General features: G+C 42.0%; 1 protein-coding gene across 1 annotated transcript in view; it reads right to left on the bottom strand.

Moving 5' to 3' along the window:
- Positions 1-18125, bottom strand: part of SORT1 (sortilin 1) — a 111124-nt gene extending 92999 nt beyond the window's left edge. The window contains exon 1 of the mRNA XM_006865962.1: positions 17774-18125. Coding sequence (XP_006866024.1) covers positions 17774-18082 — 309 coding nt within the window. The 5' untranslated portion in view covers positions 18083-18125. The remainder of the gene's footprint in view (positions 1-17773) is intronic.
- Between the last annotated feature and the right edge of the window lie 349 nt (positions 18126-18474).

Here is an 18474-nt window from a genome sequence, read left to right as displayed (position 1 = left end):
TTTTTAAAAAGCTAAAGGGGATAGAGAAAAATACTTTTAACTGATGGTATATGGGGGGAGGGGGGGGATTATAATCAATGTAATGAAATAAGTTATATGAATTGTTGAATGTGAAACTGATGATGTGCCCTGTAAACTTTCACTCAATCCACAGTAAAAGCTTTAAATTAAAAAAAAAAAAAGAGTCAGTGCGCCCTGCATTCGGACTTCCAGCTTCCTAAGCTATAAATAAGTAAATTTCTTGTTCGTTAAAGCCACCTGCTACGGTATTTCTGTTACAGCAGTACTGGCTCATAAAGATAGAGATGAACAAGTAATGCATAAAAGAAGAAATGGCCAATCAACATGTGAAAATCTGTTCAATCTCACATTAATCAAAGAAAATCAATTTGGTGAAATTTTTCACCTTACAAACCAGCAAAGACTAGTAAAAAGCTTGACAAATTGTATTCAGTGAAGGTGTGGAGACCAGATCACCTTGGTACACTGCCAATGGGAATATCAACTACTACAACTTTTCCGGGGGTGTAGCTATTAGGTCATATGAATAAGAAGTGAATATGACTATGCCATTTGACTACTTCCTACATACCATATCCACTGTGCTATGCGAAGTATTTCATATAGATTATCACTTAATTCAGAGTCCTGGTGTGGTGCTGTAGGACTACTAACCACAGGTCAGCAGTTCAAACCCACCAGCTGCTCGTTGGAAATCCTATACAAGGTTTCTATGAGTCAGAACTGACTCGACAGCACTGAACAAAAACAACATAACTGAATCCACACAACAGCCCCATGAGGTATTATTATATCTGCCTTTTACAGATGAGAAACAGAACTGTGGCTAAGTAAATAATGCAACAGAAGAAAATACCATGCTATTACTACTGTCTTAGATATTTACTGACATTGAAAGACATTTGTAGCATGTTAAGCAAAAAGCTGGTTTCAGAATAGCATTCAAAATCATGTGTGTGGTATTATTGCTGGTAAGTGCAGTTGAGTCAATTCTGACTCATAGAGGCCCAGTATAAGGTTTCCAAGGAGCAGTTGGTGGGTTTGAACTGCCGACCATGTGGCTAGCAGTCCAGTGCTGATCCTACAGTGCCACACAAGGTCTCTGTCATGTGTATGTATTTATGGCTAAGAAGAGATAACTTAGAAGGATGTTCAAAATTTAACAGCAACTGTTTCTAAGTGGTAGATTCTTCTTTTTATTTGTGGGTTTTCTTCTCATTTTCATCTCTGTTTGTTAGTGTTTACTAAAGATTTCTGATTTTTCTCTTTTTTTGTTTTGCTGTGAAAGTTCTTTGAGGTTACCCTGTAATTAATTTTTTTCCCACTTAAAACAGTCTGTTGTATCTTGAAAATCTATCTGACTTCCTTGCCATTTGTAAGCTCCTGTAGCTACACTATTCCCTTTTTGCTTTGTAGTTGACTTCATTATACACTGATATCTCTGGTTCCCTATTTTCAGTCTTGTAGGTTTCTTTTTGGTTTTAAGTTTTTATTGTGAATTGAGTGATAGTTTACATGGGAGAACACTGGTTTTGCACTCATCCTATCATATTTCCTTGCATTGCAATGACTATAATAATCACTATAATCCCCTCTGTGCATCATCGTTCAACAGTATTTGCTTCTATTTCCTCTGGAGTTTTTTTTGTTTTTTGGGGGAATGTACACAAAAATACTCAGGAATATATAATTATTTAAACAACTAAAAGGCACATTCTGCAAGCCTGCCTCCTGGCCGCCAGCACACAGCTATTCTCTTCCCATGAATCTAGAGTCCTCAGCTGCTCCCTCTCTCTATGTCTTCATCTCTGCCTCTATCTCTGGAGCCTGCTTCTCTGGACAAGGTCCTGCATTCCACTTGTGCTCTTCTCCATTGATGGTCCTAGGATCCTCTGTTTCTGGACTGTAAGATTAACTACTTCCCCCTTTATATAAAAAAAAAAACCAAACCTTCTACCTGTACAGTTGTGACCGTCACAATTCAGTAGATTCCTTTGATGGAGTGAACAAATTACTCCTCACTCCACCCCCAATTAGAGGGAATAGCTTATCAAAAACCATAAGTACATAAGCTATTTTCATTTTGATAAAAGCATATATGAAAAGGTGGCATAAAATACATACACAAGTATACTGTTTATTCATATTTGTATTACACTGTAACAGCAAGTTACAGGTTGGGTCAGAGAGTCCTTGCTACACTGAGTCATATTGACACAGACATTGATTTAAGGTAGACTGCCTAACACCACCATATTCTAACCTCACTATTCACTGATACCCTGAACTAACTTCTCAGAGCCATATTTAGACTTCTGCTTGGCACCTGTTGAGCAGGGATTGCTAGTGTTCCTGATGGCACTGCCAGTCTTCTTCTCTCCTTACAGGGGAGCCCTGGCAGCAGGAGTTACTGGCTGGCATTTACAGTCTACATCCCACTGTCAAATAGTTTTTCAGGAACTCATTATATTACAAAGAGGAAAGAGTGTGGACTACCTTCTCTGAAATACATTTTCCTTGAGAGTGTTTAATGCAAGACTCACTACCTACCATCACAGGTTGGAGTCCTGGTGTGGCACTGTGGGTTAGTCCACAGGACTGAAAAGTTGGTTTGAATCGCAAGGTTGATGGTTCAAGCTTACCAGTCACTCCCTGGAAACCCTATACAGGGCCACTATGGGTCAGAACCAACTCGACAGCACTTAACAACAACAACATTACATAGCAGGAGGCCCACAAATTTTGGAGATCATGAATTAACACAAATGTCCATTTCTATGCTTACGTGGATAATCCCTACTTCTCTTGGGAAATGCTGAAAAGCCAAAAAAACACCACTATTTTTGGTGGAAATTACTTTGTTTCTACATCTCATTGTGGAGAAAGATGAAACTTTCTGCTTCCAGAAAGATTTAAAGCTTCAGAAACCCTATACAGGGTTGCTATAAGTAGGGAATCAACTTCATGGCACATAACCACCATCACTATCACCACTACATCTAATTAAACTAGAAACACAATTAAATTACTGTTACTGTAGCTTGGAGAACTTAAAGTTGGTCTGAAAAGTGCCTACAGCTTGGGAAAAACCCCACAAACACTGTAATGAGAAAGTCCCGCCTCTCTTTAGTTACACACCTGATCTAAAGTAAAATACTGAAAGGACTAACACTGGCACAGCTGAGGGCAGGTTAGTCCTCAGGTGTGAGTCGCGTCGCAAGACCATCTGTAAGTGGCCATCAAGAGCATCACGGCCATCAGGAGCAGCCTTCTGGACAAGCCAGGGAGGGAGTGACCGCATCCCTTACAAACATTCCTTCATTTGGCATCTACATCTGCAAGCCATCATGTGCCTGGCCCTATTATCGACACTAGGGAAGCGAAACACCAGTGATAGTAGCTCTGTGCTCATAAAGCTTATACTCTACAAACAAACATCTAACTACCATTTAACTGACAAAGGCAATCGGCATAGTGAAAATAAAACTACAAAGGTTAACTAAACTTAGTTGGGAATCCACTTCGTCCGAGTAAAACTAAACTCTTTCACTCACAGGGATAAGGTGTCCAGGTGGTGCAGTGGTTTAAACATTCGGCAGCTAACCAGAAGGTTGATGATTTGAACCTACCAGCTGCTCTGTGGGAAGATGTGGCAGTCTACAAAACCCTACAGCCTTGAAAACCCTATGGGGAAGTTTACTTTGTGAGTTGGCATTAACTCAGTGGCAGTGGATACTTACAGGAATAAGCATGAAGCAACATATGAAAGTAAGGCATTGGAGAGCCTGTAGTAAAAAGGAGATCCACTGCCATCTAGTCTACTGTGACTCATGGTGGTCCCATGTAGTACAGAACAGAACTGCTCCACAGGGTTTTCTTGGCTGCAGTCTTTGTGGAAGCAGATTGAGAAACACCAACCTTTAGGTTCATAGTTGACTGCAAACCATGTCCACCACCCACGGACCTCAGGAGCCCATTGTCGTTGTTGTTGTTGTTGTTGCTAAGTGCCATACAGTTGATTCTGTACAGGGTTTCCAAGGAGTGGCTGGTGGGTTTGAACTGCCAATCTTGTGGTTAATTGTCTAGCGAGTCCATACAGAATGGTAATTCAGGATTATGCTTCCAAACCTCAAAGCAGGAACACAAAGACACACAAGAGAAGTCTGGAACACAAGTTGGGTCAGAAGGCAAGAAGAAAACCTTAACAGAATACAGAACAGCTAAGTAAAGCACTGCTAAGGCCATCAATAACATATGAGCCAAAAATAAGATCACAAATGACACAGTTCTCATAGAGACTATTATTGGCAATGAAAAACCTTAAAATAATGTATACATTTCGATCTATCCAATTACTCCGAGTTTTCTGAGAGGTAAGATGATACAGAAGAAGAGCACTGGGCTAGTCATCGACCCACCTGAATCTGACACCCAGCTCTGCTGAAAGCTGTGTGAACTTGGTCAATATAACCTAACATCGCCACAAACGTGAGGGGGCTGGCATAAGGATCTTTTCAGTCCCTCTAAGCTTTAAAATTCTGTGACTCATCAATAATCTAACTACTAGTTTGCTTTTCCACTGCTATGTACCTGGCTTTTGGGTTTGTTTATTTTCTATTTTTTAAGTCTGCTCTCTGCTCCACAATATTCCAGTGTTAAAAGGAAAGGGCAACAGCAACTTTCATCCTAGAAACTTCAACACTCCGGGCACATTAACTGAAAGGAAGGAAAAGAGGAAAACAAACACCACCATCCATGCAATAAAAATCTTCAACCCCTAAAAGCAACCTGCAGACTGTCACTCTAGTTCAATTTACTTAAGCCTGTCAGAATTGCCTGAAATTAGTAATCTGCTTTCATAGTTCACAGAAGCAGCAGATTATATTAGGAGATGGTGTATCTAGAAATGACTGGAACAGCAGCAAGAAAGAACATGATATTGTAGGGGGAATACTGGTGCTGCAGAGGAGAAAAAGTAAACTTAAACAGGCAGACAAAGGTGCTTAAAGGGGTTTCCGAGGGTGTAAATCCTTACGGGAGTAGAAAGCCTCATCTTTCTCCTGCGGAGCCACTGGTAGTTTCGAACCACTGACCTTAAGGTTCGCAGCCCGATTCGTAACCACTACGCTACCAGAGCTTAAGCTGATAAGGTTGGGCTATTTGAAATGAGAGAAAAATCACACACACACCCCATCTCAACAGACCTTAGGTGCTGATGCCATACCACATTACAATGATGTGAGTCATGCAACAGCTTAATCTTATCTCCTCTTCATGATTCAGGGTCATACTGTTAAGAAGGCAGGACAATATTTTAGAAAGGTTTTTATTAAAAATGTATTTTATTTCATTTGCATCTGAAAGTATAGCCTTCTTCTTGCTGTTGTTAGGTGCCATCGAGTCAGTACCGGCCCATAGCGACCTTATGCACAGCACTGTCCGATCCTGAGCAACCTCACAACTGTTGCCAAACTTGAGTCCATTGATGCTGCCACTTGCCCAATCCATCTTGTTGGGGGTCTTTCACTTTTTCTCTGACCCTGTACTTTACCAAACATGAGATCCTTCTCCAGTGACTGGTCCCTCCTGACAGTATGTCCTAAGTATGAGAGACAAAGCTTGGCCATCTTGGCCTCCAAGGAACACTCTGGCTGCACTTCTTTGAAAATGGATCTATTGGTTCTTCTGACAACCCATGGGTATTGCCTTAGGTTTTAAAAATTAATTTGCATGGAATAATTCATTCCATAACTGTTGTTGCTAAGTGCCCTAGAGGCAGTCTTGACTCATAGTGACTCGGTAGGATTTCCAAGGGGCAAGTGGTGAGCCTGAACTACCAACTTTGTGGTTCAAGCTGACTTTGCAGTCCAGCACATTAACCCACAGTACCACACCAGGACTCCGAACACTTACTATGGCTGGTGGTTGTGTGCCGTGGAGTTGATTTCGACTTATAGTGACCCTGTACAGGGTTTCCGAGGCTATACATCTTTATGGGAGCAGAACGCCTCATCTTTCTCCCATGGAACAGCTGGTAGTTTCGAACTGCTGACCTTGAAGTTCACAGCCCGATTTGTTAACTACTACGCTACCAGAGCTCTGAGCTCTGAACACTTACTATACAGGAGGGTAAATCCGAAAATATTGCTACAAAACCATCTGTTGCTGTTAAGTGCCGCTGAGTCGATTTTGACCCATAGCAACCATGTATAGTGTTTCTGAGGAGCAGCTGGTGATTTTGAACCACCGACTTTGTGGTTCAAACGGACTTGCGGTCCAGCATATAAAAACCACAGCACCACATCAGGACTCCACAAAATCACAGAAGCCTTAATTAAACAAAAGTATTAAAATGTGAAACTTATTTCTCGTCCTATTCTCCATTGAGGTGTATACATTTCTGAAGGTGATGTTTCCATTTCTCTAGTAATTGACAGAAACAAACTGAATGCTTTAACAAACAAAAGCAACTCATCTATGCCAAGAAATTTGGAAGACTGCTAGCTACCTGGTCAACTTACTAGAAGAAATCCATATCTGTGTCCATCCAAAGAAAGGCGATCCAACAAAATGCGAAGCCATCAAATAATATCTCATGCAAGTAAAATACTGCTGAAGAAAATTTAAAAAACGGTTGCAACAACACATCCATTGTAAGGGAGATGCCAGAAATTCAAGCTAGATTCAGTTAAGGATATGGAATGAAAGCTATCATTGCTAATGTCAGATGGATCTTAAGCTGAAAGCAGAAAATACCAGTAACATGTTTACTTGTGCTTTGTTGACTATACAAAGGCATTAGACTGTGGTGGTGGTTATGTGCCGTGGAGTAGGTTCTGACTCATAGCGACCCTGTACAGCGTTTCTGAGGCTGTAAATCTTTATGGGAGCAGAAAGCCTCATCTTTCTCCAGCAGAATAGCTGGTAAGTTTCAAACTGTTGACCTTGTGATTCGCAGCCCGATTCTTAACCACTACGCTACCAAATCTCCTTGTCTTAGTTCTTTGTAATTTCCACCAAACAATGCTTTTCCTGGCTGGCCTGGGTAAGAGAAAAGTTGAGAGAAGACACAGCTGTGAATGTTAACACTGTTAACTGTAATTGTAAAAACGTGAAACTCTAGCGTGTATAAAAATGAGCCATCTCAGAAGCAGACGGGGGGATCCCACCACCATCAAAGAAGAGGCAGGAATGAAGCATGTCATTTGGACCCAAAGAGTCTTGTTCCTTGGACCTCCCTGACTCAGGAACAAAAAGCTATGACATGGGAAGAATGGCAGAGCAGCAGCAGCAACAGAACCCAGAACTAGAGCACGTGACAGAGCAGTGGGCTCCCCATCCCACAGAGCAAGTAAAGGTGACAGATTAATTTAGACAGGAAGGAGGTTTGCTTGCAGAATGGGGTGCTTCCAGGCACTTAGTTGGCGGGGGAGGCTAGGTTTGAGGACCCATGGAGCTAGAGTCAAGTGCCTTCAGGCTGAGGTTTACCATGGAGGAGTGTGCCCAGTGGGCGCTTATCAGCAGCTCTCTAAGAGCTTTGTTAACATTACTCAGGCAGAAAGAGGCCTGCCTATGGGCACCACTGAGGAAAGGTCGTCCTGATAGAACAACTGTGCTCTGTGCATTTTCTGGTCATGATTTGTAACCTGTTAACTTCTCTTACAAACCCCATAACACTGAGTCTGGTGTCTGAGTTCTGTATGACCAATGTAATAAATTACTGAACTCAATTGAATAGAGAGTGCTGTGGTGAGGGAAGGTTGTTGTCTTTTCTTTTAATGTGCATGGAAGCAGCAATCAAGAAATCAAATGATGTATTGCATTAGGAAAAACTGCTGTAAAAGACCTCTTTGTTAAAGAACAAAGATTATCACTTTGAGGACCAAGGTGCATTTGGCCCAACCCGTGGTATTTTCAATCATCTCATATGCATGTGAAAGTTGGAAATGAGTAAAGAAGATCAGAGAAGAATTAATGCATTTGAATTATGGTGTTGGTAACACATATTCAAAGTATCATGGACGTCCAGAAGAACAAATCTGTCTCAGCAGTAGCACGGTCAGAATGCTTCTTAAAAGTGAGGGTGGTAATATGCTATCAGGAGGATTCAGTCCCTGGAGAAGGACATGCTTGGTAAAGTGAGGATCAGAGAAAAAGAGGAAGACCCCCCAACAAATTAGATTGACACACTGGCAGCAACAATGGACTCAAACATAACAACTGTAAGGATGGCGGAGGGCAAGGCAGTGTGTTGCTCTATTGTGCATAGGGTCACAATGAGTTGGAACTGACTCAACAGCACCTAATAAAAACAATGAAGCCTAGTGAAGAAGAAATATAGATACTAAATTATACGTAGACTTATTTTTATGGTTTTATTTATTTGGAACTGTAAGAAAATATATAACACACACTTAGAACTATCATAACTAGATGGTCAGGTTATTTGATGACAGTGGGATTATTATTTCCTGCTCCATCTCCTATAACTTCAAGAAAGGCACTCGGAATAGGTAGTCTCTCCCTCACCCAGCCCTTTTTAATCCTGAGTCCAAGGACATTAGTACACATTTCTTAAATCAGATTTGGTTCCTGTGAGTGCCCCATGAGAATTCTTGGAATATCACAGCTATGAAAACAAAATTTTAAGCACACACACAAATATTTGAGCGTGTAACTGGTACTGCATCCAAAGCATTGTGGAAATAACCATTTGGAAACCCTCAATAAAGAAGGAATTTCACACTGTCTCATTTAACCTTCAAAATGACCCAAAAAGGAGGCATTATTGCCTCCATTTTTTTGAATGAAAAAACAAAGGTTTAGAGATATTCATTTGTCATTGGTCATCGCTGAAGTCTGAATCCAAGTCTGTCTGATCCCTGAGATCATGCTCTTCCCCAAACCACTAGCATACAAAACTACCAATCATACTAACAAATTAAAAATTTGATGTAGTCAGGATGGTTAAAAAAAGAACACACACACTTCTCACATTTCTGCCAAACTTGACTCACTCTCATTCTCACCACCCCCGCCCCAGCCTGTTATCCAACTCTGCCAAGTGATAAAAGCCAAATACATGCATGCCTCTTGCCTCCTTTATGCATATGTCCAGCTGGAGCTGGTTAATATTTATCAGTATCTTTTGGCTGACAATTGGGCCCTGTGGTGGTGGTGTGCCTTGGAGTCGGTTCTGACTCATAGCGACCCTGTAAATCTTTTACAGGAGGAGAAAGCCTCATCTTTTTTCCTTGGAATGGCTGGTAGTTTCAAACTGCTGACCTTGAGGTTAGCAGCCCAATTCATAACCATTACGCTACTAGAGTTCTTTAGAGGCTATGACATATCAGTAGGCTTTTTAAGAAAGACATACAAATCACACATATAAGATATTGCAAAGTTTTCAAAACTCATTCATAATACATTTTCTCTCAAGAGCCTCAAAGTGATTCTCTATTTCATCCGATGTGGAAGTGAGGCTTAGAATGGCTAACTGAGCTCTGGCTAGGGTACTGTGACCTTGAAAGGAAGAGTAGACTTCACAACGACATGACTTCTAATGTGTCTACAAGCTTGCCTTATTCCTAAAACAAATGCATCGATTTAAAACATCTCTACAAAGCACTTCCATGCTGTGACAACAACGTTCTACTCACCAACTCTTGCCCTGTAAACAAATCACTTAATCTCATCAGTAAAAATAAGGGATCTGACCAGCTGGTTAGCCTAACAATCTGATTCAAACTGTTTCAGCACGAGTTCAATCTTATCCTTGTGGGTTTACTACGTTTAAAAGAGCGAACTCTGTTTATGGGCACTTATATAGCTCCTGAATTTCTCAGGCCTAGAATCCTCCCAGAAGGTTCAGTATTCCTTGAAGGCATTAGCACTTTATATTTGAAATATAAAGGTGTCTGCCCTGTCCTCTGTTTTGTACATCTACTTGCAGGCCTACAGCCACCTCTGAAAGGACAACTCTTCTCAGCTCTGGTTTTTCCAGCTCTAGCCTCATGTCTTTGTTGTGTTAAGTGGCGTTGAGTCCATTCCAACTTGTAAAGACCCTTTATAGAGTTTCTGAAGAGTGGCTGATGGGTTGTGGTTAGCAGTTCGTGCTTATTCTACAATCCACACCAGGACCCCATAACCTCATGTCTAGCACTACCTATTAAAACATTCTCACCAGGAGGTCCTCATGCCAAACCCCTCACCCACACTTTTTTCCCATCCCTTAATACAGCTATCTTTTTTTACTTCCCATTTTCCTAGAAATGCCTCCAACATAAACCATTTATGGTTCACCACCTGGGGTCCTGGTGTGGTGCTGTACTGTAAGCACTGGACTGCTAACCTCAAGGTCAGCAGTTCAACACACCAGCCACTTGGACACCCTATACAGGTTTGCTGTGAGTCAGAAGCGACCAGGAGCATGACTTGGATTTCCTACCTCCATGCCTTTACAGATCTCGCTAAAACTTGCCTCTCTTCATCCAGGAACCCTTGCTAGGTCATCACACTATGGTCATTATGTCTTCTTCTAAAGCCCCAGAAAATCATCTCTGAGGATTCAAATCCTTAAGTTAGCACCAATGTCAAAATCTTTCATTCTTAATGTTGTGTACAGACTTGGACACAACTAGATTCAAGCTTCTCATGGGCAAGTAGGAGTACAGCACTTGATAACAGGGTATCTGGCACAGTAAGTGTTCAAATAAATGACATCTACACAATATCTTACATTTAACAAAGCATGCTGATAAAACTTCTCATTTGATCCTCCAAACAATCCTAAGAGCTGCTTCTATAGCCTGAAAACAGAACCACTAAGGGCAGATAAGTGAAGTGACTTGTCTGTGGCAATACAACAGACCTATATTTTGAATCCAGTATTCAAAATGTTTATCTGGGACAAATAGCAGATCCCAGATAAACATTCATCTGCCTTGTCTACAAAGTATTTGAGCTAATTAAACTTTTCCTTCCTATTTCAATTTATCTTGATCCTTTCATGGTGATCTTACTGTTTAACCAGACTTGCAATTGGCTCAAGTAAGTTTAGTTGGTTTTCTTTTTTGAAAAACATACAGGAAGAAAAGTTTAAAACTTTAAACAAAATCAAGCATGAGAGAGGCAGAACACTCATAAATCTTAGAAGGAGCAGAGGTACAAATTATTCTCTTCTGGTGAAAAGAAACCCAGCCAATTAATCCCATGTAATTTTCTAACTAGCACAGGACTGAGTATGCTAATGATAAACTGACCATCTACTTTCAGATATACAGAAACAGACAGCCAGGAAGAAGAAAAGAACCTCAGTTTGGACAAAGTGCTGCAACAATGGAAAAAAAAAAATTTAATTCCACATATCTAATGGGCTTGCTTTTTGATTATCCAAACTAGTAGCTTTTATTAAGCATTAGATTTTTCAGTCAACAAGGAATAATAAAGCATTACATCAAAAATTAGAGTCAAATGTCTTTCATAATCACAAACAAGAAATGTTCCTGCTATCTACTCTGGAGGTGGTAACAAATAACCACCAGATGTGACATCCATGCTGTGTCCAAGTTCAACTGGGAAGCAGAACAGGGCAGTTTGCTTCTAAATTCAGAGTTCACCAATATGCAATGGTGATCACAACCCCTGCTTCCTCTTCTTCCTTATGAATAATGAGCTTTTTTAGATATTTTAAGTCTATTCCAATACTTCATATGTTGTAGATGAGGAATTGAGGGTCAGACACTAAAGGGTAAAGCAGAAAATAAATTACATTTATAGAAAAGTTTCTAAGCAGAACACCGTAAGTTCTGAATGGAAGGATTTTTCTTTTAGTGTGGTTTCCTGAGTGAGAGGGGGAAAAAATAACCACCAATATTACAAACCACAACAATAACAACAACACACACAAGACCCGTATGTGCAGCATTCACCTAATCTTTATAGATATGAATTGTCATAAAAATGTATTCAATCCAACTACCTCAGTCATATTACTAACCCAACTTTGATTGCAGCCATTATTAAAACAATAAAAGAGCTGCCTAGAACTGCCTGAAATTGATCAGACTGTTCCTCAAGCCCCATTACTTCTCAAGCCCACCTACAAGCAGATCAGTGAGATAACAAAGAGAGTGGGAAGAAGTTTGGTAAGTTTTCAAGAAGAGAGATAAAATATGTAACAAATGCTGTTTGATTACCAAAGGATAGAAAAGGGTGAGCAGAATAGAAATTTACAAATGCACAATTTTCCTAACACTTGTGAAGCTGATGCCACATATGCCAAATTGGATGTTTTTGTCTGTCTTAGTTTAGACTAGAGTTTCCACTCACATAAAACATCTGAGCATCATTTCTCCAGCCTCAAAACGCAGTTCACATTCTATAATAAGGGAAATTGAAGGGCAGGAGTAGAGATGAGGAGAGAGGGAGGAAGAAAAGAGGAAATGTTCCTTTCCTGTTCTACCCACCATAACTCAGAGCTGAGTACTGCCCAGGATGCTACGATCACACAAGGGCAACAGGCCAGCTAAGAAAAAAAACTGGGGAGTACTCTAAATCCACTGAGAAGACAATGCATGTTGGCAAGAGCCGACTGGAAATTGACACAGGGCAGGAGAAACTTTAATAACCTCTGTGAACTTGACATGAAAGATCTGATCAAATGGAGAGCCTATTATTATCATTATTACTATTATTATTATAAAAAAGAAAACAACTATTAGAAATTAACTAGAATATAAACCTTCTTCCAATTATTTCCACAAACAGACATGAGACGCAGACAGATTTCTAATTAAAAATCTCTATGCACAGAGCCAAACAGTTGCAGCAGCAGAGAACCAACCTAATTGTTCCATGGCATTCCCTTCAGGCCATTTGTCATACCTGGCTGGCTCACCACCCTCATCCCAACCAAACCTCACATGAAGGCTTACCTTTGCCCAGGTAAAATTATACTTCATCAAATTTGATGATACTTTTTATCCCCAATGCAGGAAGTCACTTTAACAATGTTCCAGGGGTCAAAGGTCTGACAAGTGCACTGCAGGGGGGAGGACTCTTCATGAGGGCTTTGCTCACTGTGAGCAAACAGGACCAAGGAGGAGATCCTCCAAATGGAGGAAACATAACTCAAGAGCAGATACAACAGAGTAAAGGGTGGGGTGCTAGGGAAAGTGGTATGAAGAGAGGCTGAGTACTAGAATAAATGAGGCTATTAGGAAGTTGTAGGGCCATTAAAGGCACTGACCTTCCGAGTCCCGGGTGTTATGCCCCACGACAACAGGCTGAGCGAGAGAAGCAGCTCCTTGAAACCTCTGACAGGCACATTCAGACGCGTCGGCCGGGCCCAGCCCTGCCAGCACCAACAAACAAACACACACATTCTTCTCAGAGCTGACATCCCGTACAACATGGCCTCCCTACAGAGGCTGTTTATTTAAGAAGCCAGATGCTTTGATGTTGGGATAGAGGTTGGGAAATTATGTGTAAAGCAGTTAGTGACAGGGGAAAGGGACAACAATTCCTGGCTTTATTATCCTTAAATTCTGCAAGCTTTCAGGAAATTGCCAAATGACTGGAGCACAGAAATGAGAAGTAAAGGAAATTATGCCAGACACCACCATGACTCTGGTTAAGGAAGTTCATCTGTTTCTTTAAGGCATTTTCATGCCTACCCTCCAAAGGGTGCTTACAGGAAGAATGTTTTGAAGCGACCCAACTTAGCAACCAATACTAACAAAATCTTATAGTCTTGCTCAATTTCTCTCCAAGTACAAAGATTACACACAACATAAACACTCCAAGCTCTTGAAGGAAAGAATCAATTAAAAGTATGGCATGAAAATAGTATGGGGTTAAAGGAAAAAGGAAGGTTATTTACTGAGTCTAAGAGGAAAAAAAAAGCATTTATAAATGATGCCTAATAATAAAAAGCTATTGATTTAGTGCTAATTATATACTGTAGAGGCAGTGGGTGGTACAAGTTCAGTGGAAAGGTTGGCAACTTGAACCCATCCAGAGGCACCTCAGAAGGCAGGCCAGGTGATCTGCTTTGAAAGGTCACAGCCTTGAAAATCCTACGGAGCAGTTCTACTCTGCACTTATGGGGCCACCATGAGTAGACCAGATGGCTCATTAACAACTATGTACCAGTTACTATTCTAATGAGCTCATATAAATACATGCCATATACACATACATATAAAATCTCTGCATATAAAATGAACACTCATTTAATTCTCACAGTAACTCTATGAATTAAGTATTCTTGTCTCCATTTTACAAATTAGAAACCAACACAGAAAAGTAATTTACCCAGGACCACACAGCTAATAAGAGAGAGAATCAGGTTTTTAATATAGTCATGTTAGCCTCAGAGCCTCCCTCACTGTGCTATACACTGCTTTTTCCTAATATTTCAAACCCAGAGAACAAAATTAAGGAGCATAATGTTTGGTAAGGTCCACCTTGATTTTCTGAATCATTCCTTTTTTCTTTTTAGTAACAGTCAATTATTTTTATCACTGTTGTTGTGTTGTTGTGAAGTGACGTCGAGTCAGTTCCGACCCATAGTGACCCTGTATAGGGTTTTCAGAGGAGCAGCTTGTGAGCTTGAACCGCCGACCTTGCAGTTCAAACGGCTTTGCAGTCTGGATCATTAACCCACAGCGCAACACCAGGACTCCCATTTTTTATCACTAGCTTCTTCTATTTCCCACCTTCCATCTATAAGTGACTTACAATAACAATAATTAGAAAAGACAACGTTTCCCTCTCTTCCCTGAAATTCTAAAATAAAGCATGTAATCATTATGACATCCATCTGAAAACGACATACTGTTTACAATAAATGCAATATATTTGAACCAAATTTAAAATCAAGAGGTTGAAAAGAAATAATGTGAAAGGAAATCTCCCAGAGAGAAACAGAGAGACTAAGGCAAAGAGAATAACCTGTTGGATTTCAAGAGTGAAGAAGCCTGAGTCATAGGTCATTAGGGAAGAGGTCTAGAGCCAGAAGACTGTAAAGGCACTGCCATTCTTTAGTTCCATTTTACGTTCTTAAAAAGATTAAATGCCAAAATATCCTCATTGCCAAGTAAGACAGAAAGATGTCTAGGCGATTTGCTAAAATCTTCCATGACTTTTCATTCTCTGTGTGATCTTTTCTCTCCAGCACCTAGCACAGTTCTGGGTGTTTGGCTGGTATTCACATTCATTGATTACACATGTTAACGTGGCACAACAAGAACAGCGTCAAGTTATATGAAGCAAGAAGAGAACCAAAAGTTTGCTTTTTTCTTGGGAACTGTCTCCATTCATCTTCTATAGAAAAAGCAACCACAAATAGCATTTTTCTTCCCCAACTACAAGAATCCATACAATCTTTGCTATTGTTCTGCCATGCAGACGCTTTCATTTGACACTCTTTATAAGGAAGCCCAAAATACTAATCCTCTTAACAGAGTTCACTATTTTTAATTATGACTTTACAAGACTGAGACCTGAAAAGCAGAAGACTATTACGTAACAATTATTGGTCAAGGCAGCAGAAACCCGCACAAGCTACTTTACTCAACCATTTCTTTGGTGAAGGCTGGCAGCAAGGACTCTACTTTTTACTAGCAATACAAGTTAGCACCCCCAATAAGGAGCTCTGGTAGCTCAGTGGTCATGCGTTGGGCTGCCAACCTCAAGGGCAGCAGTTCGAAACTATCAGCAGTTCCGCAGGAGAAAAATGAGGCTTTCTGCTCCCGTAAAGATTTATAGCCTTGGAACCCTGTGCAAAGTCAATCACTATGAGTCGGAACTGACTCCACGGTACTTAACCTACAACAACAACCCCCAATAAGATCTCTAAAAAAGAGACTACAGATGCTTAGCAAATAAGGAGCTGTTTTATTGCAATCAATGAAAGGAAACATAAAGGGTATGAATTTTTTACTGTAAAACTAATGACCTACTCTACCCAAGACACAAAAAGTTGGTGTGTTTTTTTGTTTTTAACTTAAACAATGGGGAAATAGTTATTCTAAATTAGGTCACGGACAGAAGACTGGAAACAAAAAAGAAAAGCTGAGAAAAGCCATTGTAAACAGATAAATAAAATGAAAGTTGTGTTTTCATACATTAAGTTTAAAAAACGAGTGCTTTCAGATCAGCGCTCAGGAAAATTTAGCCTAAGAACCTCTGATCTGTTTTCCCTCAACCTTTTACTCTAGAAATTAATAAATGACCTATCAATTCAAGCTAACCAGGAAAAGCTATAATGAAAGGTACCCAATCCAGGAGAAGCAGCAGATCTAAAGCTGGGAAGAATGTGAAAAGTGAATTGAGAACCCGGAGTTCAACCAGCTCAAAGAAGGAGTAGTCCCAGAACAATATAACCATCAATGTCAAAGTCTTTCTCAACCTCCTACTGTGAGAAGAAAGTCTATGGGATTATTTTTTTCCTCATCAAACAGGATGACTTGCCAGTAATCATTCCACGCTATCTGCCCTTGACCTGACAAAAAAACTGTCCCACCCTTCAGCATTCGTTTGACTCTGGGTTGTATTAAGTAGAGTTATCCTGGAATTCTTGTGCCTTGACTGTGAGGGCCCTGGGTCCCCAGATCTAACAATTATGTCAAAGGATAACAAGTATGGTCTAGACAGAGGAAGAACAATAGTCCCAGGGGAAAATGAGGCTAAGTTGATGGACAATGTGCTTATTTATACAAGGACAAGTGGAGGTGCAGAGCCACAATGATCCATCTCTGGCCCTCAAGTGCAACTCTCTCTGACAGAGAAAAGAGCGCAGTCATAAACAGTACATCGGAACAAACAGGAAAGGAAATTAAGGGAAGAACTACAGTAAATTGAAAATGTTATGAAAATGACCATTAACCTAAACAATTAAGTCGTCAATAAAAAACAAAACAAAAAAACCCTGAAGCAAGAAGCCAGGGCATTCCTAATAACTGGCTTTATCAATTCAATAGTGTGCAAAGGTTGAGCTGCTTGTCCCCCACTTGAAAAAAGAACAGCCACAATTTTTAAGTCTTTTGATTAGGAAATGGCTTAAAGCAACATATCTGCAATCACTTTATCATGTTACAAAATGATACAGACATCCTTTCTGGTCAGAGTTCGAAAACAGAGCAGAAGGAGTAAGAAAAGAACACGTACACATATTGTCATCTATTTCCGAGCTGGGTTTTTGTGTGTGTGTGTTTTTTGTTTGTTTTTTTTTTAAATGCACACGTTTCAGTGGCCTTTTAACACGGACTCTTGGGGTTCCTGAATACCCACCTAACCACCCAGAAATTACTGATCCAAAGAGAACACACCTTTGCTTCCGAGAAGCCCAACTCTCCTCCAAACACTTACGATGTTTGGATAATAGCGTTACTGGATCCCGACTATTAATACTGAAGGAAAACAGTAATGCTCAGTAGGTTTTGACAACTTAAAAAAAAAAAAAAAGAATGCCGTGAAAGTCTCAGACTGTCTCTCCTATGACGAAACACTCGTGCGGGCCGAGGCGTCCCGGGAGACGCCGAGCCCGGCTCCGCCCGCCGCCGTTTCGAGGCCCGGCCCAGGGCGCGGAGACACCGGCCCAGCCGAGAGCTCCCGGGGTCTCCTCAAAGGCGGAGGCGCGGGACGTGCGCGGAGGAGAGGCGGGCTGCGCAGGAGGAAGAGGCGGCCGCGAAGAGCCCGGGGCAGCACCTCGCAGTCCGGGCGGCGCCCGGGCCCGGGGCCCGCTCACCTGGTGTGTGTTGTTGGTCAGCTTGGAGACGAAGTCCGGGACCCGGCCGCAGTCCTCGTCTTCACCCGGCACGCTGCGGCGCCAACGGCCGCCGCGGGGAAACCGGCCCCCGACCGCGGCCGCGCGCAGCCCCCAGCTCACCCCGACGGGGCCGGACCAGCGCGGCAGCGACGCGGCGGGCGGCGGCGGCGCGTCCAGTCGGTCCTGACCGATGGTCTCCGGCGGCAGCAGCTGGAGAAGGAAGAGGAGGAAGCCGAGGCCGTGGGGCCAGCGCGAGAAGCAGTCCGCAGCTCCCCCCGGCCGCTCCATCGCCGCCGAATGCCTACGCCTCCGACACCTGCCGCCCGGCGCGCCCGCCCACCCCCGCCGGCGCCGCGCCACACCCCCGAGCCCGAGCCCGGCGCTCCTTGGATACGCGCAGCCGGGCCTCTCCGCCTCCATAGGCTGACCGCCTGTCCTTCTTCTCCAGCCCACTCCTCATTGGCTCGCGTCGCCTCCGGCTTCGGGGGTCCTGGATTCGGATGCCAAGATCCCAGACTGATTGGCTGGAACGTGGCAGAGACGGCTGAGGTCATACCCCCTCTCCCGGCGTCTCTTGGATGGGCTTCCAGAGTTAGCATAGGAGCTTTCCCCACCTTCTGTAGGGATCCCGGCTGCGAGCGAGAGGCAAAGCCTTGACGCCCCGCGACCCCTCTCTGCTC

Source organism: Chrysochloris asiatica, unplaced genomic scaffold (genome assembly GCF_000296735.1).
Source record: "Chrysochloris asiatica unplaced genomic scaffold, ChrAsi1.0 scaffold00085, whole genome shotgun sequence".
NCBI lineage: Eukaryota > Metazoa > Chordata > Mammalia > Afrosoricida > Chrysochloridae > Chrysochloris > Chrysochloris asiatica.
The sequence above is the reverse complement of the archived record's forward strand: the minus strand, read 5'-3'. Positions and strand labels throughout refer to the sequence as shown.